Below are 24,218 nucleotides of genomic sequence, written 5' to 3'. Positions count from 1 at the left end.
AAATAGAAGACAGGATTCAAGAGCCCCTGCTTTTCCACCACATACAATAAGGCTCCATGCAAATCCATTTGAAAACTGACCTAGAAAACACACACAAAAGGAAGTGAGGCCCTGGGAGGGAGAATATCTTGTCCAAGACCATGCAGTGAAATAAATCCCTAGATTCTAGCACAGGATTTATTCTGCTAATGCCGTAACTTCTCAAACCATCACACAGCCCTGGGTCAGCATGGGGTTTCTGTCCCGACTTGGTATCCCAGAGAAGGTGAGGAAGTATTTGCTGCCTGGGTCCTACACTCAATTCTCTACTGCTATCTGGACATCACCATCCTGGCATCCCATAGGATCTTCTAGTTCAATATGTTCCTAGCAAACCTTATTGCTAAATCTCATTTTTAGTGGCTTCTCTCCAGTTTCATTCTGCTAATATCTGCCAGTAGCAACCCAATCCAGGAAAACTTAGAGGAGTCTTCGTTTCTTCTGATTTTCATACTCACAGCCAATCTCTCACCAACTAGGCTTTAATTTGTGTGTGTCTCTCTCCAGAAAGAATATAAGGATTTTTGTTTGTTTGATGTTTTTTTTTTAATTCAGAGTTCAAGAATAATACCTTATATAAATCTACTTCCCATATTCCTTCCTTTCTGGAAATTCCCACAGGAATGACAGAGAAATTAACCCTGTCAACAAATTCTACCAACACTACATTTTTCTTCCTTTTGCCATCTACTCAGTAACTGTCTAAAGATTTAAAATGAGTATGTAGGATTGTGTAAAATTTAGCATCATCACAATACATTGCCCAAATCAAAAGTTGTTTCAAAGCGACTTCAAATCCATACCAACTTCTGTTACCAGTTCCTTTACAGGTTCAAGATCTTGTTTCAAAAATGATTGATTGGCTGTGATTCAAGGGAAGCAAGCCCTTGATGTGGGTGTGAATCCCACATGAATTCCTGGCAACCCTCAATAAGATCCCACACATAGTAGGTGTGAGCTTTGATCAATAATGTAGATGTACAAAATTATCTATTCCTTCTTTTTCTCTAAATAAAATTATAAAATTTCTCTAAATAAACTGATTCCAAGTCCTCTGTTCTGCTGGGTTTTGGGGACATTTGGTCTCATTCATTATTGGGGTTTATGAGGATCTGAGCTGTTTAAGCAGGTGCCCAGAAAATCAGAAGAGACCCTCTGATCTGTAGACAGTCATGGCGGCTGCCTGCATCGTGATGGTCCAATCCAGACATAAATGGTTCCCTTCCCTGAAGTTGTTCCTTGATTCTGTGCCACTCATGGGACAGAGTGATTTTTGATTGAGATTGAGAACTGTTGACTCCAGGGTTCAGCAGACACCTTTTACAGTCAAGCATCAGCAGTCTTTTGCCGTTTGAGGATGCTGCTAGGCAGCAGTGTTAGGCAGTGTCAGAACTTGGTCGCTTTCATTTCTCCTGAAAATTTTACTATTTGGGTTACTTCCCAAAGCACTCAAGCCATGAAGGATAATTTCTTGCCTATTATTTATGCCTTTGTCCAGTGTAGCTGAAATAAACTACACACTGTTTTCTTAGAGCTTTGTGATAGAGGGGAAGGAAAGATACAAAAAAAACCTAGTTAACAGCTTTTGACTATTGCTCTTATTGTAGATGTTGTGTTATTATTTCTTCTTTGACTTGACATACTGACATTAAAATGACTATCAATGTTTGTTTTCTCTGGAATATCTTGTGCTTCTGGTTAAGTGCTAATTGGGCTATATAGCTCCACCAGCAAATCTTCAGTGGGCACTTATAACTGGAAATCACTCAGCTGTCTACTCCTCTTTTGAATGCATAGGAACAACTTCTGGGTGGAGAAGGATGTGGCATTTCCTGCTTGATTTATTAATGTCTGTCCTGTGATCAAAGGCTGTGACTTACGCAAATATCCCCTGTGAACACACCTTGTCCATAACTCACTTGTAGAGACCGTGGCAAGTTCTGTTCTCAGAACATAAGTTCTGGCAACTTTCACACTTAAAATTCCAGGCACAAAATTGATCCAGAGGTGAGAATATAATAGTTGAAAACTTCTTACTTTATTACTGCTTCCAAGACTTCTTTCATGTAAGTCAAGCCACTGGAATTCACTTTTCATCACTAATCCCATTACTATGTGCTAAAAAATCAGCATATGTACTCTCTGTCCTGCCACACACTCCCTAGATTTGGAATTGAATTATTCCACACATAAACAGAGGTGACCATTTCTGTAGGACATGAGCAATATTCTGGATCACTAGATGAAAAATCCATTCCTTTTTATCTGAAAACATAATCAGATAATGTTATTTGTATGAAGAGCATGGAACTAGGGTTCATGAAGCCAGAGGGAATGGTATAAGGAACATGAGATTAAAAACCACTTAGCTGAATTTGTATTTCTGATTTTGGGTAAGCTCAGAAAATCACTTCCCCCCCTCTGGGCTTCAGGATTCCCATATCTGAAACATGTTGGATAAGTCCTCTCTAATTTTTCTCTAACTCTGTCAATTACATATTTAGCTGATAACAAAATTAGTTGGTTGAAAGTACAATGTCAATTACAACAGTACACTTCACAACATATTTTCTGGGCTCATGCTACTCTTTGCATTCCTCTTCAGCTGCAGCTTTTGCTAATATTTCTTTTTTTTTTTTTAATTTTTTTTTTCAACGTTTATTTATTTTTGGGACAGAGAGAGACAGAGCATGAACGGGGGAGGGGCAGAGAGAGAGGGAGACACAGAATGGGAAACAGGCTCCAGGCTCTGAGCCATCAGCCCAGAGCCCGACGCGGGCTCGAACTCACGGACTGCGAGATCGTGACCTGGCTGAAGTCGGACGCTTAACCGACTGCGCCACCCAGGCGCCCCTTTGCTAATATTTCTGAGAAACGCCTCATGAATCTATCTAGCCTACAGGGGTAGTGGGGAGGGAGATACATCTTATAAGTTCATATTTTCAAGTAACTAGTTTGTTTTCAGCTATTAGTGTCAGCAATTTTTTATTTGTACCAGGAAGAGTTTTGAGTTAATCGTGGGGGCTAGAGAAGCCACTTACAGGTTTTAAGAATAATACCATCAGATTTGGATTTCAGAGCATTACCCTGCCTACAGTAAAGAATTCAATGGAAGGGAGAAGGCTGTAGAGGGAGATCATTTATAAAGATGAAATGGCCAGTCATGAAGGGATTGACTATGGCTTGAACTGGAGTTTATCGGATGCGGTGATTAACTCTATGGAGGATGAAAAGGAGAGGAGAAGACAGAAGACAATGTCTAGAGTTCAGGTTTGTCTCGTTTTGCTTTGTTCTGGTACAGTGTGGCTGCTTCATAGGAGTCTTCAAAAATTTAAACTGGGGAATTAAACAGATCTGTGTTTGGAAGAGGTCATTTGGAGTTTTTCTTTTTTTTTTTAAGTTTATTTATTTATTTATTTTGAGTGAGAAAGAGTGCACATGCAAGCCGGGAGGGGCAGAAAGAGAAGAGAGAGAGAGAATCCCAAGCAGTCTCTGCGCTAACAGTGATCCCATGGGGCTCCATCCCATGAACCATGAGATCATGACCTGAGCGGAAACCAAAGGTCGGATGCTTAACAGACTGAGCCACCCAGGTGCCCTTGGAGTTTTTTCTTTGTTTGTTTGTTTGTTTGTTTGTTTTAAGAGAGAGCTGTAAAGGAGGGAAACAAACAAGTCTGTTGAAAGGCCATTGGAAAATTCTGTTGGAGGGAAAAAGAGGGTCTAAAATTCATTGAAAAATATTACAAGTACTGTAACAGATTAGAATGGCAAAAGTACATTGTTTTCTGATAGCTTCGTGATACAGGAGAAGCAAAGATATAATGAAAAGTAGTTAATAGCATAGAATGACTTGGAGGAAGACAGCACATTATCCCTCAAAATAATCTGGAAGGAGCTCTATTGTCACATGAAATTTCCATTAAGGATGACAAATATTTTGTTTGATTTCTTTCCTGGGACTAATCCTCATATGACAAAGTCCTTGCCTCTGTTGTCTCCTCATGCTCAAAGAATGATTTATAGTCACATGTTATTTAGATAGAACTTTCATTTCAATACTGGAAAGAAAAAGGGACTTATGTGCCACAATGGCATCAAAGAAAGAACAGGAATGTCTTGCTATGTTTTTTTTTTTTTTCCAGGAAGAAAACAGATACCCTCATCATTATAAAGACCACAGGACATATTGACTTCATTTACCATTATCTCTGTGTAAAATATGATGTTGTCTTTGGTCAAAATCAACCAAGAAGGCCACAAAGAATATTGGATTGGGGTACAAATGTGAGTCTTGCCATGTGCTTTTTTCAGTTCCAAGCACATATTAAATGTTTAGAAATGTCAACATTTATTATTTCTCTTATTTTATTCTATTATTATATTTCTATTTTATTTTCTATTATCATGGAGTGAGAAGTGTGGTTGGTGTTTAAAAGTACAGAAGGGGACAAAGAGAAGACAAACATGTTATAAAGAAGAGGGACAACTGACAGATTCCTACCCATTAGTGAGTTCCAGCCCACGGGTCAAACCTGGTTCACCACCTATTTTTATAAATATACATGGAACACAGCCACGTATATTTATTTACATAATTTAAATTCATTTATTCACACAACAACAGCATAGAGTGGTTGTGACAGAAACTATTTATCCCACAAAGCCTAAAATATTTACTATCTGGCTGTTTACAGAAAAATTTTCCCTACCCATAGTGTAGATAAGTATTCTCCTTGGGTGTTTGTGTAGCCTTGAGAGAAAGAGGAAGATCTCAGGTGAGTCCCTTACATGAGAAAATAAAGGAGTTGACAGTGGTACATCTATGAAAACCCATATTCTGAAAATGGAATCTGAAAGAGCATCAGTTATAGAGAAATGCATAAGTCTGTGAGAGTGACCAAGAAGAGGTGATATAAATAGTTTTGTTTTTTTTTTTAGTTCCAACACAGGATCATTTGTCACGTCCTGGTCTACAATTTTAGAGCTGGTTTGTGTAACCTCAGTGAGATGGGTCCAGTTTTCATCTGCCTACCAACCATCAAGACATAACTCAAGAAGCAACTCAAAAATTAGTTTACTTGATTATTAATGCAGCTATTTTATTGTGACCGTTGTGACACAGGTGACATTTTATATTCACCTCTAGTTTGTGTCCCCCCCCCACCAAAAAAATCAACTTTCAGCTTTGTTTTAAATTCCAAGTAACATGTTCAACACATTCACACTCAACCCCAATCCCTGCATCTCAGTCCACTCTCTATTTTTCTTGGTACCCATCCCATTCCTGACATCTGCACCCCCCACTTTACTCTTGTCCTTCCCTGGGTCCCTGAGCCTTTTTCCATCTCCCTGTTTAATCCCATTCCAGACCATCTTATCCTCCACTCCATCCTATTCCTAAGCCACATTTGCCCTGGTGCTCAGAATGATTATCAAGGATTGGTTAAGTCTTAAACATGGGTAACAAAGGTTTTGTGCATATTAGCTAATAATGATAATCATAATAGAAAAAATAATGAAAGTTGAATATTTGTAAACGGTTTATTGTTTATATTTCAAATGTTCAAAGTGACATAAAAAAGCAACTACTTCTCAAAAAACAATATGTCTTGGCCATGAAAATAGAGTTTCTGGATTTCTGAGAACTACCCACTTAGGAGATACAATCTCATGTTAAAGAATCTCTAACTCATCCCTTATATCCTGGAATTGCCAAAGAAAATAGCAACATTGTTTTCTCAGTTTTTTTTCTTTCCAGAAATGACAGTATTTTCATGTTTGAAAAAAAAAAAGGATTTATAACCTTCTTTTTTTTTTTTTTCTGTTACCTTAATGATAACATAAGGGGAAAAATAGCATAGAATTGATTTTTCACGGTTACAAAGGACAATGATTACAAAATCCTAACTGTAATTGCCCTAGCAACAACTTATCTAAGAGAAAAGGGCAGAGGAAAAAAACAAAGTTAACTCCCCAAATCCAAGTAGACCTACCATTCTGGGTACAGTTCTTCAGCTGAGAACAACTTCAACCATGATGGATTCTCCATAGCTTTTTCCCTCTAGGATGTGTTTATCCCATCTAGGTGCTGTCACAGGACGTCAGTATCAAGATGCTGAACGTAACAGAGTTTCAGCGCTGAGGCAGGAGCTTACAAGCTGTTCCATCCCACCCCTACCTCGCACTTGTATTCCCTGGTTAATTTCTCAAGTGCATTAGCTCACTGTCTCATTTGGTGGCCTCTAGCTACATGTAGCACTTGAAATGTGGTTGGTCCAAACAGGTATGCTGTGAATATAAAATATCAATGACCTGCTAAAATGAAAGTGTATATTGACTATATTTTGAAATGATAAGAGTTTTGACACACTGGGTTCTAAATAAAATACATTATTAAAGTTGATTTTACCCATTTCTTTACCTACTAGAAAATTTGAGATTACATGTGACTTGAATTCTTTTTCTATTGGATTGTGCTGCTCTAGAGACTTGCAACACACTGGTAATTCTCATCTGCTTAGTCTTCTCCCAGACTGTGATATAGGAAATGGTCAATAGGCAACACGACCGAATATGAGAAACTACTGGTTTGTGTCTTTGGATGGTATCTGTGTCACAGAGGTAGTTACGCTCTGCATGGAAATACAGAAGTTACATAGGAGAGCTGGTAAAGTGACAGATACGGAAGGTGATTCATAACTGGTTTGGCTTTATACAGCTCTTGAATGCCTGGATCCCATACCTCCCTACCTCTCTTCTAGACATTTCTTCTAACTAGGACAGCAACTTGAAACTGAAAAAAAAGTGAGCATTTTGTGTCCACCAATAGCTTAGCAAGACAAAAGGGTAGTTTTCAGCTTCTGTAAAGCCTGTAAATCCAGGCAGTGATGAAGAAATCCCAGAAATAGTGTTCTGCTGGGTTTACTTTTATTGAACAAGTAGTTGAACAGACAGCATTGTGATCAGGAGATTTTCAAGCACAGACAGATGGAGATATCTCTGTGCCCTTGGATCACAGATTCTAGGAGGAAAGAGATGGGAAAGACTGAAAGTCAGTGAGTCCATTCCCCCAACAGCACTGTATCATTTTCTATAGTAAATAATAAGCTCTGAAGAATTCTTTGTATATACAGATGGTGAGAGGCGATTCAGAATTAGGGCATATATTTTCCCTCATGGCTTTCACCAATTCTTCCATCATTTGTCCTGGAAGAGAAGATGGATAGTTTAGGTGCTAGAAACTCAGAGATATAATAGAGATGTGGGCTATACATTTATAGTTATGTTGTAGTTAGAGAAATCCACAGATCACTGCATTCTGCCAAGAACTCACCATTTAAAATCACTTCCACATTTATTCAATTGATTCAATGAGTACTGAACACCTAGTACATACTACCTGTTGAGACAGATACAAATACGAACTCTGTGCTTGATTACACGTGGTCCTCATGGTAATGAAAAGAGGTAGGTGTCATTAACATCGTTTCACAGAGCAGGGAACTGAGCTCCAGAGAAGGCTAGTGACTTGCCAAGGTCTCACATTTGGTCAGACCTTAAATCCAATTCCTCCAACACTAATGCTTTAGTATTATAGCTTCTTTGGGTTTGTAAGAATTTAATCATCTCTCTGATTTTTAGAAGAAGGCAAGGGCCTCAGGAAGTTTTCTAACATATTCCTGTGCGTTATCAGCTAGTACCACCTGGAGCACCAGCAGCACTGTTGTTCCAAACCTAAACCTCCAGTTTAGTCCTCACATCCACCCCAGGAGATTTACTTTGGTTTGAAAGTGGAAATCTATGGTCTCGTTACATCTTTGAAAATCTTTGTCAGGAAATTTCCTTTCAAGGTAGCTAATTTTTATTTAATTGAGATATGTAATCCCTTTTCTAGAGCTCCTGGTTTTCAGAATCTCCTGATAACCAAGGGATAGTAGCAGAGCATAAGCTCTGAAGTCAGAAGACCTATACCAGACCCAAAATGTAATATTGAATAATTCTGGTAATTGCAGGATCTTCCCTGGGCTGATTTTCTATAAAATCGGAAAGATAATAATCCCTGTCCTAATCACAGGCCTACTGTGAAGATGCGCACAAGGAAAGAGCACATAAAATTCTGAGTTATATAAATCATAGTAGTTATCGTACAATAGAAAATACTTCTTAGATATTAAATGTAAGTATGCGTTCTAGGATCCTCGGTCTGTTATTCCAGGAAAGTTGTGATCTGGCATTTAATTCATTCTTCAGACTGCAGACTGTCTTATAGAATCTTTCTATACAGGAACAAAGTTCAGGCAATAGGTTTCGACCTCCAGGACATGCATCATCATAGTCATCAGAGCAATGCTGGGCCATCACCCACCTGTACCACCTTGGTGTATCCAAGATCACACCACGAATCCTACAGAGGGAACTGAACCTATGTTCGGGACATCTTTTGTTCTAATGATTTATTCCATCATCTAACACCATAATTAAGTCCTGTTGTTAATAATGTCTGTTACATAATTCTAGTGGAAAGAACACACCCAAAATGAAAGGAAGGCACTCTCTTACAAAACCTTTTATAATGCTTAGCCCTGGCAAGATTCTTCCTTATTTGAATAAATACATCTTATCAGTATTTCCTATGGCAAATTCCTCATAAAGTACTTTTTGTCAACTTGTCTACATGAGATAACAGCATGATATGGTCGGAGGTGTGGTCTTTAGGATTCACATAAATAGTATTTTTACGTCCCTGCCCTGAGTTATATGTAACAGGGTATGTTTGTGAGATGGGAGGGATAGTATATTCTGTCAATAAGGAACAAACCACTAAGAATTTAAATGTAATAGTTAAAAAAGAATTTATATGTAATAAGACAGCAAACACAATAATAGGAGTAGAGCAAAAGTTTATACCTTTTCTTTATGGATGTGTAGAATCCAGAGAAAAGAGATGACTGTCAAGCACACACGAGGAAAAAGGAAGGTCTCCTGATTTCACCGCTATACTCTGCCTACTCTACCTGGCCTTCTAGCCGCTAACGTAAAACCCAAAACACCTAGCTTACGCCTCTTATTTTTCCAGTTTGCCATGTCAAGGCTCACTGAGTAGTTCTTTTGAACATGGTCTCATCTAGTGTTGCTTCAGAGCCCCAAATCTGGCAGAGGTTTCCAATTCCATTATTGCCAAAGCTTTTTACGGCAGTGGAGTGGCATGAAACCAGTTGTGAATAATAAGAAATATTTTTTTAGTAAATGTAATTGATTAAAATATTTTGTTTTATTGAATACAAATATATATTTTAACATCAAATGTAAATTTATTAAGCTATAATTCGTTAATATTATTAAAAATACATAAGCACTCTACCAGGGTCTGTTACTCTAAGTTTATACTATGGACTCTTTGTCTAAGTTCATACTTAGACAAATGTCCCCTGACGGGACATTGCTTATAAACAATCTCTTAATGATCCCAGTAAACAGTAAATATTTTTAAATATTAACTATTATATTATTATCCCTGCATATTTCAGTAATTACTTAATTATCTTCACAAGGAAGATGTGACCAGTTCTGGGGTCACGTGACCCAGTGTCACTTCCCTAGCCGAGAAACGTCCATCAGCCAGTGGAAGACACAGAAGCAGAACCAATTGGCTCTGACACTGTAATCACGAATGTGGTGTACTTACAGATGCTGGCACATCGAGAGGTGTTGTTCCTGGGGTGCTGTTCTCTTCACACTTCCCTTCACTGCGTATGTGTGTGTTAGTCTGGCGTATTCTAAAACAGAACAGAGGAAATTTAAAGGCTGGAAAAACTCACAGTTATAATGAGAAAACAACAACAAGGATCAATGTGGGTGACATCTGGACATCACATCAGAACTGAAATTAAAGGTAGGACCTGGGATCTGAATTCAACTATTTTCCAGTAGGGATCACTCAGGTTCAGTCCTCTCTTCAGATTCAGCTCCAAATTCATTCTCCAGTCCTAGATCCATTCCATCGCATTTCAATCCACCTATCTACTTATGAAATTGTTCAATGTTGGAAATAAACTTGGAAACTATCTAGTCCAAAGCCATTATTTTACAGATGGGAAAACTAGATAATGTGGGATTACAAAATATAATACATATATATAATAAAATATGTAAAATATACTAAATATAGAATATAGATTTTATAAAATATAACAATACATAATCAGTTTGAATTTTATTGCTGGAAAAAATCTTAAAAGGTATGAAATTTTAATGCCTCTCTTAAGAAATATCATATATTAAACATCTACTCATTTGCCTCTGTGTTGAGAAACTCACTATCTATCAAGATAATTTGCCTTGTCTTTGGACATTGCTCAAGTCGAAATGGCTTCCCTCTAACTTCCTCTGAGAACACAGAAACCAGTACTATTCTCTCTTGCTTGGATAGCCTGGATCTTCTCTCCGTAATATATATTTCCAGTTCCTTTAGGTAAAAAATCCATCCTGAGGCATGCTTTATTAATATTTTCACCATTGAAGTGTGTGACTCAATGTTCCCTTGACTAGAGTATCACTTGTTATGGGTTTATACAGTTAATGGAATGACTAAAGAACACTGGGTGAATAATTTAGGCTCTGACCTTTACAGTAATGGGAAGTTGAAAATTTTCTGGGCTGAAGAGAAGGCATATATAAAACAAATTCCTGAATGGTTGCATTCATTTCTTGAATGGAGATTTCTTAATTTTTAAAACTCTGTAAGATCCATGGATGGATTTCAAGAGATTTATGTGCCCATAGATAATAAACATACAAACTATTAATGTTGCTTCATTTTTTTTCTTTGCTGGAAAGAGGTAACTTTCTCCATATCGACAAAGAAATTTTTGATCCCCAAATGTTTAAAGAACTACCACCTTGGATACAACAGTAGTGTAGTGGAAAGAAAACTGTATTTAGATCTAAACCAACAAGGTTAAAATCCTGTTTGATCTACTTCCTAGCTTTGTGACTTTAAACAAATTACCTAGACTCTCTGAGCCTCAGAGTCATCCTCTGTACAATATAGTGAGGATTCAGTGAGAGGATTAAAGTGCAAGTGCTTTACCTACAGATGTGAGAACACATAAAACAGTCTTCAGATGTTATTCTAAGTATATGAACTGCAGAGTGTACCATCCTCACATTCTGACCTTTGCTTATAGTGTCCTCAGAAGACTAGAACATACATGGACTACAGTGTAAATCTAGGTGGGGTGAGGCAGGATGGAAAAGTCAAGATTTGTCACCATGCTTTCACTTCGAGCTGGCCCAATGGAGGCTGGGAATGGAGGGGAGGGCAAGACAGTATTTGAGCAGAAAAGCAACAGAGCTAAAACCAATGATGACAGTATTAAAACAAATCCCTTATATTTAATTTCAAATAAAAATGGCAATTCTTCTTAACAACCTAGTGAAGCCAGCTGGCTCAGAGAACAGTGTGCACTTCTCCAGTGGAAAAACTGAATCTCAGAATGATAATATGCCCAAGATGCACAAATCTGAGAGCCCACAGCAAGTCTGCCATTTGTTCCCAGTTGCTTTCTCTTGCATGACACCACTTCTTCACCAAGAAGTCCTGGAGAGGATCTGAAATACCTGGCTATCAGGTAGTCAGTAGGCCCAGTAGAGATTATAGGCTGGGCTGACTCAACATAGCAATAATTCTTAACTTTTTCCTTTTTATATAGTGGGTGGATGATGTTCACATTCTCCTGAGTATACATGGGCTAATAGAGACTTTCTCTAATTGTTATAACCCCACCACTTTTCCTTTCTCTTCTACTCAGTAAAATATGTAAGCAATTTAACCAAAAGGATAATCTTCAGTCTTCTCTATTTTATATATGAATAAGATCATCCACAAATTTTGAATTTTTAACTGTTATGGTTAGTAAATTGGTACAACACACCTCAAATTGCTATCACTGCAGTACTGTGGGTGAACACCACAGTCAAGAACCTCTACCCTTGAAGATATAGTAGTGCAACTTGTAGACTTACAGGTTTTCATGACAGAGCATGCAGGGATTGTTGTATGTCTGGCCATCATCACCACAGACAGGATGTAAATTCTTTGGGCAAAGGTAACCCATCTTGGGTAATACTCGGTAGTGTTTGCACATCTCAGAATCCTGAGCAAGCAAAACATAAATCAGATTTTGTCAATGGCACTCAAGAGGGATGGGCTTGGAAAAACCTTTTGATTTCCTCAGTCACATCTGAATAAAAGATTAGTAAAGGAACTGTAACATAGGTCATAGACACTCACTATTTAAAAATCAACCAACCCACTTCTAAATAACTCATGATTCAAAGTAATGTAGAAGTGTTTTGAACTGAATGATAACAAAACTACCAGATGTCAAATCACAGCAGCTAAAGCAGTGATATGGGGACAGTTGTAACAATTTTATAATTGGCAAAGAAGAAAGTTTTAAGATCAGTGACCCAAACTTCCATGTTGAGAAGCTAGCAAATAATAAACAAACTAAACTCAAAGAAAATAGAAGAAAACAATAATACATAAGAGAAATTAATGAAATAGAAAACAGAACAAAGCCAACCACTGGTTGTTTAAAAAGATTAATAAATTGATAAAGCATTTGCAAAACTGATAAAAAGTCAAGAAATATACATTAGCAATATTAAAAATAAAAAGGGAGTTTCACTAGATATAGATATTAAAGCATGATGTGGATATGTTATAGCTATATGCCAATAAACATGACAACTGAGATGAAACTAATAAATTCCTTGAAAACCACTCTTTGAAACAGACTGAAAAGAGAAAATTTAATAGTATCATATCTGTAGCCACTCATACAGAAATACTTGTTTGCTAGTATAGTTGTTTAGACAAATAAAACATCCAAATGGACTGCTTTAGATTATGACGAGTTCCATATTAATAGATAATCAGGGAGAATTTAGACAAGCACCGTCTATGAATCACTGACAAAGGAAGGACTGAACCACATATATCCTCAGTATTTTTTCAGTATCCAGTATCTGCTGCTACAAGGTTCAAAACTACTAGGATAAAGCATTATACGGAAACAACAAAGACAGGCTGCTTCTCTTTTTTCTTCTTTTTTATACATTAAAAAAATTTTTTTTGATGTTCATTTATTTTTGAGAGAGAGAGACAGAATGCAAGCAGGCGAGGGGCAGAGAGGGAGACACAGAATCTGAAGGAGGCTCCAGGCTTTGAGCTGTCAGCACAGAGCCCGACATGGGGCTTGAACTCACAAACCGCGAGATCGTGACCTGAGCCAAAGTTGGATGCTTAAGTGACTGAGCAACCCAGGCATCCCTGCTTCTCTTTTTTCTTATGTACTACAACAACTCTGAACCAAGTATGGTTGATTCTACCTTCAGAGCAGACCCAGGATCCAACCACCTCTCATGACTTCTACCACCACTGCCGTGGTATAAACTACCATCATCTCTTCCATTGATGACTGCTATGACTAACCAGCTGTCCAGATTTTGCTCTTGCCTCCCTGTAGTTTATTTTCAATATATTATGCAAAGTTATTCTTTTAAAAAATAAATCAGATCACATCACTCCTCTTTATAAAACTTTGGTTCAGAATGATAGTCAGTGTCTTTATTTTTTAAATATTTTTTAATGTTTTATTTATTTTTGAGACACAGACAGAGCATGAGTGGGAAGGGGCAGAGAGAGAGGGAGACACAGAATTTGAAGCAGGCTTTAGGCTCCAAGCTGTCAGCCCAGAGCCCGACACAGGGCTCGAACTCATGGACCATGAGATCATGACCTGAGCCCAAGTCTGAAGCCCAACCAACTGAGCCACCCAGTATCTTTACTGAGGGGCCCCTCAGTATCTTTAGTCTGGTCTACAAAATCCTATATAATATGGCCTTCTGTTACTTTAATGACCTCCTCTTCTATGGCTCTCTTTGAGGTTACTCTATTTCAGCTACACTGGATTCTTTGCTGTCTTTAACCCCTTCCTTGGAGCTTTGCTATTCTTTTCTTGGAATGCTGTCTTCTCACTTACATGTATGGAATCAATCCCATTAGGCGTTGGTGTAAATGTCACCTCAGAGTGCTTTCCTGTACAGGCTACTTAAAATTGTATCCCCCCCTTACTCCGATCCCAGTATTTGCTACATCATTATTTTATTATCCCCTTGGATTTACACTTTATTCATTCGTGTTATCGATTACCTATGTTCTTCAAATATAAACTCCATGAGTGTAGACAGTTTCGTCTGCTGTGTTTATGGCTATCATTCTCATACACATAAATAATGCTTGGAAAATGTGGGTGTTCAATAAACATTTGTCGAATGAATGGATGGATGATGAAATGAATAATGGATATGGTTCTCATCTCCAAGGAAAAGCTCAGCTCAAAATGAGATTGTACATTAGGAAGAACCTTGATGAGGCTTCTGGTCTGCTGGCAATATCTCATTTCTTGACCTAGGTGCTATTATCACAGGTGTGGTCCCTTTGTGATATTTCATGTAGCTGTACACTCATGAAAAGCATACTTCTTCTATATGACTATTATACTTCAGTAAAATGTTTAAAAAAAAAAAAAGAACAGATTTTATTATTCCCAGTAGCCAAGATACAGAAACAACCTAAATGCCCATCAGTGGATGAGTGGATAAAGAATATGTGTTATAGGAATGCCTGGGTGGCTCAGTGGTTAAGCGTCCGACTTCAGCTCATGTCATGATCTTTCAGTTTGTGAGTTTGAGCCCCGCATTGGGCTCTGTGCTGACAGTGTGGAGCCTGGAGCATGCTTTAGATTCTGTGTGTGTGTCTCTCTCTGCTCTTCCCTCCCTCATTCTTGGTCTCTTTCAAGAATAAATAAACATTTAAAAAAAATTAAAAAAAAAAAGAATATGTGTTATATACACACCCATACACATCCACACACACCCATGCCACTGGAAAGAAGGAATTCCTACCATTAGAAAGAAGGAAATCCCATCATTTATGACAACTTAGATGAATCTTTAAGGCATAATGCTAGAGTCAGACAAAGAAAGACAAATACTCTATGATATCACTTATATGTGGAAACCAAAAATTCAAAGTCAGAAACAGAGTATAGAATGATGGTTACCAGGGAAATAGGATTGGGGGAAATGGGAGATATTGGTCAAAGGGTACAAATATTCAGCTATAAGATAAATAAATTCTGGGGGTGTGATTTACAGCATGGTGATTATAGCTAATAATGCTGTATTATATACTTGAAAGTTGGTAAGTGAAAAATCTTAAATGTTCTCAACACACACAAAAATGGTAATTATGTGAGATGATGGCAATGTTTGCTAACACTACGGTGGTATCATTTTGAAACAAAGAAGTGTACTAAATCAACACACTGTACATCTTAAATTCACACAATGTTATATGTCAATTATATCTCAATAAAGCTGGGGAAAAAAGAACAGATTTGTGAATAGTTTATCTTCATGCTTATGGGATTCCTAGCGAAGTGTCTAATTTACTAGAAATATGTCATTACTATGTATTTCACTAGTGCAACTCATCTATTATCCTACTTAAATTGGGCAAATAATAAGATAAAATTCATGTTTGATACTTTTCTTTCTTTTTTTCTTGGTCATCGGACTAGGTGCTAAAGTCTCACTTTTAGGGGCCAATTTGATATTCTACTTCATGAGTATACTTCATGTTCTCTTACCCCTCTTTCCTCCTTTCTAGTCCCCACCTTGGCAAAGCTGTAAAAAAGCAAACAGTGGGGCGCTTGGTTGGCTCAGTTCATTAAGCGTCCAGCTTCGACTCAGGTCATGATCACATGGTTCATGAATTTGAGCCTGACATTGGGCTCTCTGCTGCCAGAGCAGAGCCCACTTCAGATCCTCTGTCTCCCTCTCTCTCAGCCCCTCTCCCACTCGCACTCTCTCTCTCAGGCTAAATTACGCTAAGGTATACATTACTGATGGCCTTCAACTTGTATTTTGAAGAAGCAAGTTTTAACTACTGTGAATTGCTGATTGGTGGAATTTCACAAGTTTGAACATGCTCAGCACACCTCTCTGGGCTATTGGGAGGAGGGCTGGTTTGGGGATGGGGAGCAAAAGGAAGCTGGATGAGGAGTCTTTCTGGTCTGCTAAAATTATTTATTGGACCACATGAACAATAAGTCACGTTCATGTTTTAAAACGTTGAAAACGTACTAAATTGGCTTGGAGCAGGACTGATAATCTAAAAGAGCACAGAATAATATGCCCAGTCATCCCAGAACTCTCACTGAGCATGAAGTACAGACAAAGGATTTGGAGTTACACTGGATTAGCCTTTCCAAGGCCTTTCCATAGAAATGAAGTTCATGGAGAGCGAGTGGCAACACGCCCCAAGCATAGGTGCTTTAAGTTAATGAGTAGCTTTTCTGAAGCAGCCATTCTTACCAGAGAAGAACTGGAGGAAGCTGGGCTGTTTTTCTCTGCAGAAGATCTAATGTGGGATGACTTTTCTCGAATTCTTGCCCTTTCCAAAGCTTCTTTTTGACTATAGAAGAAGACAGAAAGTAGTTTAAAGGTATAGCCACAAAGACTACCTCCTATAACTTCCAGGGGGATGTTAAGTAACCCTGAATAAAATGTGATATAGAACATTCAACCAGAGGATGATGTAAAGAAAGGTACACAAAGGCGAACTGGTTTAGAGTGCTCATCACTTAATCGACATATAACCTTGGACAAGTTGCTTCAATTCCTTGAGATTAGCTTTCCTAGAACATAAAAAGAGGGTCGTATTGATGATTCTTATCTCCAGGAACATACTACAAAGAGCTAAAAAAAATACTGATTATTATTATCATGTTCACACAGTGTTTTTCATAGCCATGCTCATTAATCTCTACCATGTCCATTGTCCCCAAATATGGTTGTTTGTCAAAATAACCTAGAAACCCTTTCTAAAAAACAAGTTCCTTAGCTCTGAATTTTCTGACAATATATTTTGGGGTGTAAAAATCTATATTTCTTAAAAAGAAAGACTTCTCTGATGAGTCTGATCTAGTCACGGAACAAAGATTTGGAACAATTTCTTGTAGCTATGATCCTGAGAGTTGAAAAAAAATTTTTCTTTTGAGTGACACAGTTAGTAAATATCATAGTTAGAATTTACACCTGGATTTCCTGTCTCCAAGTCCAAGTGTTCTTTCTCCTATACCAGGTGTTCTCAACTTTTAAGGGCCTTGAATCTAAAGACTTATTTTAAGGATTCCATTGATTTGTGTGCACACATTTATTTAACCAGCAGCTCCTAAAAATGCAATTTCCACATATCCTGTCTCCATGCTTTAATAAAAACTCCTTTTTGCATTGAAAAATATAAAAATAAAAATGCAATTGCCCCACTGAAGAGGGTAACAGGATCCTCTTACTCACATGATAGTTCTGCACATGTAGCACTTGTTTTTGTATAACTTTCCATCAGCACCTTGCACGGGGTCATTCTCTCGCGTGCACATGAGCTCATCATTCCTCACGTACTCCCGAAAGTTACTGCACTCATCCTAGAAAATGAGAAAGGGCAAGTGAACAGGATTTTCCCCCTTCTTGGCTTGGTGGTTTTCTCAAACTTGATTTCAGAAAGTCTTTTCTTAGCTCTGAGTTCAGACTCAGTGCACTTCCCCTGGCAATGTAGGCCAAGGAGCACCCAGACTTTAAACTTTCCATCCCCCACTTCATTCTGAATCTCTCTGCACTGGTCCCAAAAATGCAGGGGGGTAATTCTTGACAGATCTCCTTGTCTCCCATACCCTTTCCTTCCTTGCTTCCTTTCTTCCTTTCTCTCATTTTCCACATGAGGTGTACTCTTGACCCAAGGACAATATCACAGGAATCTAATGCTACAAATGTGATTATTATTGCAAAGGACTGAACATGTCTTCTTTGCATTGAAAAGTAAATAGAAAAGGCAGAATACACATACACACTATTGAGTCATTGATGCTCAGAAAGCCATCTGGAGGAAACAGAAAAAAGACATCAAGGAGAGAAGCTGAAGAGGAAGCTTTGAAATTAGTTTATATTACCTGAATTGTAAAAATCAATGTCAACAAACTACCTGAAACCTCATTTCACATTTAGTGTCAGAGATAAGCGTCAGATTTTTACACTCTATTTTTCAATCCCTATTTCTCCCAAAGAGGAGAGAATAAAGCAATAGTAGACACACACTACTGGAGAATTCTCTACAAAATTGAGAAAAATGTTAAGCCTTAAGGACAGAAAAAAATGTTGTTATAACCAAAATGCAAATATTAGCAGTCTCTTTTCTTTGAAGCAGAACATTAGCATTTTTATTATCCAAAAACTGGAGGATGTAAGATGCTGAGGATAGATGGCAAAATAGTCATCTTCATATCTTTTAAGAAATAATCTTTGTGGGGTGCCTACGTGGCTCCGTGGGTTGAGTGTCCAATGTGGGCTCACGGTTTGTGAGTTCCCAGCCCAGCGTCGGGCTCTCTGCTGTCAGTGTGGAGCCTGCTTTAGATCCTCTGTCCTCCTCTCTCTGTTCTGTCCCTCCCCTGCTCGTTCTCTATCTTTCAGAAATAAATAAACATTAAGAAAAAATAACCTTTGCGTCATTTGAGGGCTTGGTGTTTGATTTTTCTTCATCATTCTTTTTTCTTTCATTAGCTTCTCGCTCACTGCAGAATAAAAAAGCCTAGATCATTTTTTTTATAGGGTTATTAGTGAGTTTTTTAAACTAAGTATTTCTCTAATTCTAAACCTTAGCAAATCTAACACCATTTTCTCGTATCTAAAAAATATCTAATATCTATCTATATAGATATTTACTAATGAGTCCTAATTGTTGGAATTGTCATAATTCATTTGTGGCAATGTTATCAACTTTCATAAATTCAGCTACTATGCTGTCACCCAAATGATATATGCTCCTAGAAGGCCATTGCATGTTTTCCTTAGTAAAATATTTGTATGGCCCTCATGTGGTGTGATGTTTCATTTCTCTTTTTTCTTTTTCATATTAAATTAGAACTGAACTCTCCAATATTCATTTTCATTATATAGTTATATTGCTTTAAAGTTTATAAATGTTTAAAAAATATTATCTCCTTGAATCCCCACAGAAAGTCCATTATGTAGTAATTTCTTCCTTTATATATAAGAGGAAGTGAAACACTGCAGAGTGAACTGGCATGTCCCGTGTTCCTCAGCTCCTGAAAGTCCGTGATTTTGGCACACTTTACAACAGCTGTCTCCCTGTCCCAGATGCTCCAGGTACAATTATGCTTCTCATTATCAAAATGAAAATTTCTTATGAGAGTGTTCTAGAAGCTTACTATCCTCTTCTAAAGTGAAGGCCTACTATATTTTTAATGTGTGATGCCCAGGGTCTTAACTTTTAAATTAAAAAGAATTATCTCTAGGGCACCTGGGTGGCTCAGTCACTGGTTGAGTGTCGGACTTAGGGTCAGGTCATGACCTCATGATTTGTGGGTTCGAGCCCCACATTGGGCTCTCCAGTGTCAGAGCAGAGCCCGCTTCAGATCTTCTGACCCCCTCTCTTTCTGCACTTCCCTGACTCACTCTCTCTCTCTCAAAAATAAATATTAAAAAAGAGACAAAAAAAACATTACAAAAAAATAACTATCTCCTCACAAATGAGCACAACGTGCCAAAGTGATTGATAAACCTCTTCACGTACAAGATGCTCTGACACATAGCACACTTGTTGACGTGCATCTTGCCATCGGGGCCTCGAACAGGGTTATTTTCTCTTGTGCAGATAAGCTTTCCCTCTCTCACCATGTTCCGGAATTCATGGCATCGATCCTGAGGAAAAAAGAGATGTTACCATGATAGTCTGATCTCTAAAACTTAAAAAAAAATTTTCTAATGTTTATTCATTTTTGAGAGATGGAGAGAGACAGAGCATAATCAGGGTAGGGGCAGAGAGAGAAGGAGACACAGAATCCGAAGCAGGTTCCAGGCTCTGAGCTGTCAGCACAGAGCCAGATGCAGGGCTCGAACTCACAAACCGTGAAATCATGACCTGAGCCAAAGTCGAACGCTCAACCAACTAAGCCACCCAGGCGCCCCGATCTCTAAAACTTTAAGTGTAACTTGCGAGATATAAACTTATAATACTTAAAGGGGGAAATAAAAATCTAGAGACAACAATATGTTGGAGATGGAACGTGTTTCAAAGGAACTTTATTCAATATCTGCTTATGAAGTTAGAATCCTCTCCATAGCATCCCAGTGGAATTTTACTACTGTGTCAGGAGCCTGTAGTGTGTTAACACAATTTGCAGCAGGCTGAGTGCTACACCTGTCTCCCTGCACCTCTACGTAATACTCCACACATACAAAAGCCCTGGAAAGAACTGAAAGATGCTCTCTTGGCAAAAATCAAGTCTGTATTATCATATGCCAGGCATTTTGTTGTATGCTCTAGTGGATTTCCTTTGGTTGTCTTAAAAAAACCTAGAAGATAAACATTCATTATCCTCATTTTACAGATGAGAAAATAAGGCTCAAAGTGATGAAGTAATTAAAGTCAACATTGGAATCGTGTTCAGAAATCTGTTAACAAGCTTTCCCGTCTTCTGGGCTTTCACCTGGCAGAGAATAAAACTCCTAAGCACTTGTAAGAAGGTAATGTGGCTTTGTACATTCATTGAAAAATAAGAACCTTAAAAAAAAAGGCAATGGAACGGAGTCCAAAGGATCTGGAAATTTTTGGACATCTACAGAAATTTGTAAGTTCAAAGAGCCAAAGTAGAGATATGGGAAGATGCCCTTGAAAGACACCGCTAGTAACCTAGATGATAGTTAACCTTCTTTCTTTAAAGTGTGATACCCATGAACAACTCCAGAACTACTTTTAACTGCAGCAGTAAAAAAGTCCTCTGGAATTGAATACTTGATCCAAATACTAAATATCTCACAGCCATCATTTTTGGGAGTTGCTGGAATTATTTCCTTTTCCATACACTCCAAATGCCACACACTTATATGTTTATGATAGCACCATATTGCAATCTTTGCTTTATGGGTGCAATCTCCGACTTTTCTATTTATTACCTCTGTGCAGTTAACTTCCCTTAAGTTTTTCTCAACTGAAAAATTGCAACAGTACCGCCTACTGCATTGATTTGGGGAAGGCTTGTTTATTAGTTTTTTTAAGGAGGTATAACTGATGTACAATATTATACTAGTTTCAGGTATACCACATAGTGATTTGGCACTTGCATACTTTGCAAAATGGTCATCACAATAAATCTAGTTACCATCTGTTACCATATAAAGTTAATACATTGTTACTGACTATACTCCCCATGTGTACTTTATATCCCCGTGACATTTATTCTAGAACCAAAAGTTTCTACTGGGCTGGTTTATATGATGATGCATGTGTTCTGTGAAAAATTTTACTTTGCATTTGTAGGTAAGACCATAGTTCTCTTTTTGCCACAAAACACACACAGACAATGTCTGGATATTTTTCATATATGAATGTAGAGAGTATTTTTTGTTTGAAATTTCTAAAATAGATAATTAAAAAAAGAAAAACATTGACCAGGATTACAAATAGAATAGATGGCCTGAAGAGATCATTTAGAGTTGGATAACAAAATCTTTTCTCAAGCCCATTCATTTACCAAAATGCATATGCCCAACATATTTTTAAAAAATGAAAATTACTATTCATGGTTCATTTTGTAAGTCAGTATAGACCTAATGAAAAGTTCCCTCATTAATGGGAAAACTTCCCTGGGGAAACTTCACAATTTCTCTTTTCTAATTGGAGTCCATAGATGGATTGGAGGAGATTGTGCTGTGTCACAGTCTATGTGTTAGTATTCTAAAGCACTGAACATTGTTTTTTCTATTATTTTTTTAATGTTTATTTTTGAGAGAGAGAGAGAGACAGAGACAAGACAGAGACAGAGACAGAGACATGGGGCTCAAACTCACAAAACAGGAGATCATGACCTGAGTTGAAATAAAGAGTCTGATGCTTAACCGACTGAGACACCCCATTGCTCCTTGAACATTATTTTTAAAGCCCAAATTGGGGGCACATGTGTGGCTCAGTTGGTTAAGGATCTGATTTTGGCTCAGGTCATGATCTCACGGTTTGTGGGTTTGAGCCCTGCAGTGGGCTCTGTGCTGACAGCTCAGAGCCTGGAGTCTGCTTCAGACTTCAGTGAGTCTGGGTCTCCCTCTTTCTCTGCCCCTCCCCCACTAGCACTCTGTCTCTCTCTCTCTCTCTCAAAGATGAGTAAACATTAAAAAAATTAAAAAAAAATTTAAAGCCCAAATTGAATACAAGATGACACTGGACCACCAAGTCAAGAATTTATCATCAGAGCTCCAAGTTTTTGATATTTGCTTTCTTGTTTGTAATTTTGGTGTCTGTTTGCTTAATTGTTTGTTTATTTGTTTGTTTTAAAACCTCAGAGAAGAAATCCCCTTGATAACAACCAAAACTTGACACTTGTCACTGGTCCTGCAAACAGGTAGTTAAGTGCATCAGAGTTGCTTTTAGGGCACTGGTTCACATGCTATTTCTTTGCCACATCTGGCCATGGTTTCCTGTTTATCATTATGCCCACAATGAGTGGGTTCAGTTGGCATTCCATCAATATTTGTTGAAAGAATTAACCTTACAATCAAGCATCCAGCTTTAAGTGTATGTCTAACACACACTACCTGGTTTTCATTGCTCTTTTCCCCTGTGTTTCTCATGTTGTTCTCCTCTTTCTTTTTTTTTTCAGCTGCTTCCCTTTCCCTTGAAGAAAAAAAAGGGGGGGAAAACAAAACAAAACATTTCAGCCAGAGTGAACAAACACCTCATTAATAATTAGATCTGTTTTATTTTTTCATTAAAAAACATTTTTTTAATGTTTATTTATTTTTGAGAGAGAGAGATAAACAGAGCATGGGTGGAGAAGGAGCAGAAAGAGAGAGTCATGGAACGTGAAGCAGGCTTCAGGCCCTGAGCTGTTAGCACAGAGCCTGATGCAGGCCTCGAACTTATGAACCACAAAATCATTACCTGAGTCAAAGTCAGATGCTTAACTGACTTAAGCCACCCAGGCTCCCTGATCTGTTTTAAAAAAAAAGTCATTTTCTCAAACTCATGAGAAAGGAGAAATGATTATTATACTGTAATATTCACAATTAAAGCCCCATTTTTGAAAAATACTCACAGTTTGTCCTTACACATGGCACATTTATTGCCGTGTGTTTTGCCATCTGGACCCCGAACAGGGTCACTTTCTCGGGTGCAGATAAGTTGTCCATTTTTCATTTGGCTTCTAAACTCATCACACGTATCCTAAAAATAAGGAAAGATGATATTAGAAATGACTCTTTTCACATAGTATTTGATTGGGCTTGAAAGTCTGAAGATTTTGACTCAAGAGTCAGGAAGCCACTTAACCTTGCTGGGAGGCAATATAAATGACCTACAAACATGACCAGATTCTAATTCCTGGAACCTATAAATATGCTACCTTACATGGCAAGGAAAAATTAAGGTGGAAGATAGAATTAAGATTGCTAATCAGCAGACCTTAAAATGGTGACAGATTATCCTAAATTATCTGTGTGGCTCAGAGTGATCACAAAGGTTCTCAGGAGTGAAAGAGGGAGGCAGGGAAGTCAATATCAGAGTGATGCCGCATGAAAATGATTCAAGTGGACACCACTCAGTTTAAAGGTGGCCATGAGCCAATGCAGGAAGCCTCCAGAAGTTAGAAAAGGCAACGAAACAGATCTTCTCTACAGCCTCCACAAAGAAATGCAGCCCTACTGACACCTTAGTTTTAACACATTGTGAGATCCAGTTAGGACTTCTGAACTCCAGAAATATAAGATAATGCATCTGTGCTGTTTCAAGCCACTGTCGATAGCAATTTGTTACAGCAGATGAGCCTCATTCTCCCCATCTATAAAATAAGGTTAAAAAAATGTATTTGATCAGGTTGTTGAGAGAATTAAATAAACTACGATTTATAAAAGTGCTTTGTAATGTGTTAGACTCAAAGAGTTCCGTTTGGCATGAAATTTCCACACTGAACAAGTTATCAGCAATACTGACGTTTATGATGGCTTCTGACCTTCTTAGGGCAAAGATCTTAGTTGGCAACATT

At 37.9% G+C, this 24,218-nt stretch overlaps 1 protein-coding gene across 1 annotated transcript in view; it reads right to left on the bottom strand.

Annotated features, from left to right (window-relative positions):
- The window catches only part of SPINK5 (serine peptidase inhibitor Kazal type 5), a 100,406-nt gene that overhangs the window by 18,142 nt on the left and 58,046 nt on the right, over nucleotides 1-24,218 (bottom strand). Inside the window, exons 25-32 of the mRNA XM_047076308.1 lie at nucleotides 23,274-23,401; nucleotides 22,774-22,852; nucleotides 19,760-19,887; nucleotides 18,665-18,737; nucleotides 17,470-17,597; nucleotides 16,486-16,585; nucleotides 12,064-12,194; nucleotides 9,725-9,815 (exon numbers count right to left, since the gene is read on the bottom strand). Coding sequence (XP_046932264.1) covers nucleotides 9,725-9,815; nucleotides 12,064-12,194; nucleotides 16,486-16,585; nucleotides 17,470-17,597; nucleotides 18,665-18,737; nucleotides 19,760-19,887; nucleotides 22,774-22,852; nucleotides 23,274-23,401 — 858 coding nt within the window. The remainder of the gene's footprint in view (nucleotides 1-9,724; nucleotides 9,816-12,063; nucleotides 12,195-16,485; nucleotides 16,586-17,469; nucleotides 17,598-18,664; nucleotides 18,738-19,759; nucleotides 19,888-22,773; nucleotides 22,853-23,273; nucleotides 23,402-24,218) is intronic.

The sequence above is a fragment of the Lynx rufus genome, unplaced genomic scaffold, assembly GCF_022079265.1.
Source record: "Lynx rufus isolate CCGP_SWC_20201006 ecotype Redwood Valley unplaced genomic scaffold, mLynRuf1.p SCAF_1, whole genome shotgun sequence".
In the NCBI taxonomy this organism is placed as follows: Eukaryota; Metazoa; Chordata; class Mammalia; order Carnivora; family Felidae; genus Lynx; species Lynx rufus.
Note: the sequence above shows the minus strand (reverse complement) of the source record. Positions and strands in the feature narration are given on the sequence as shown.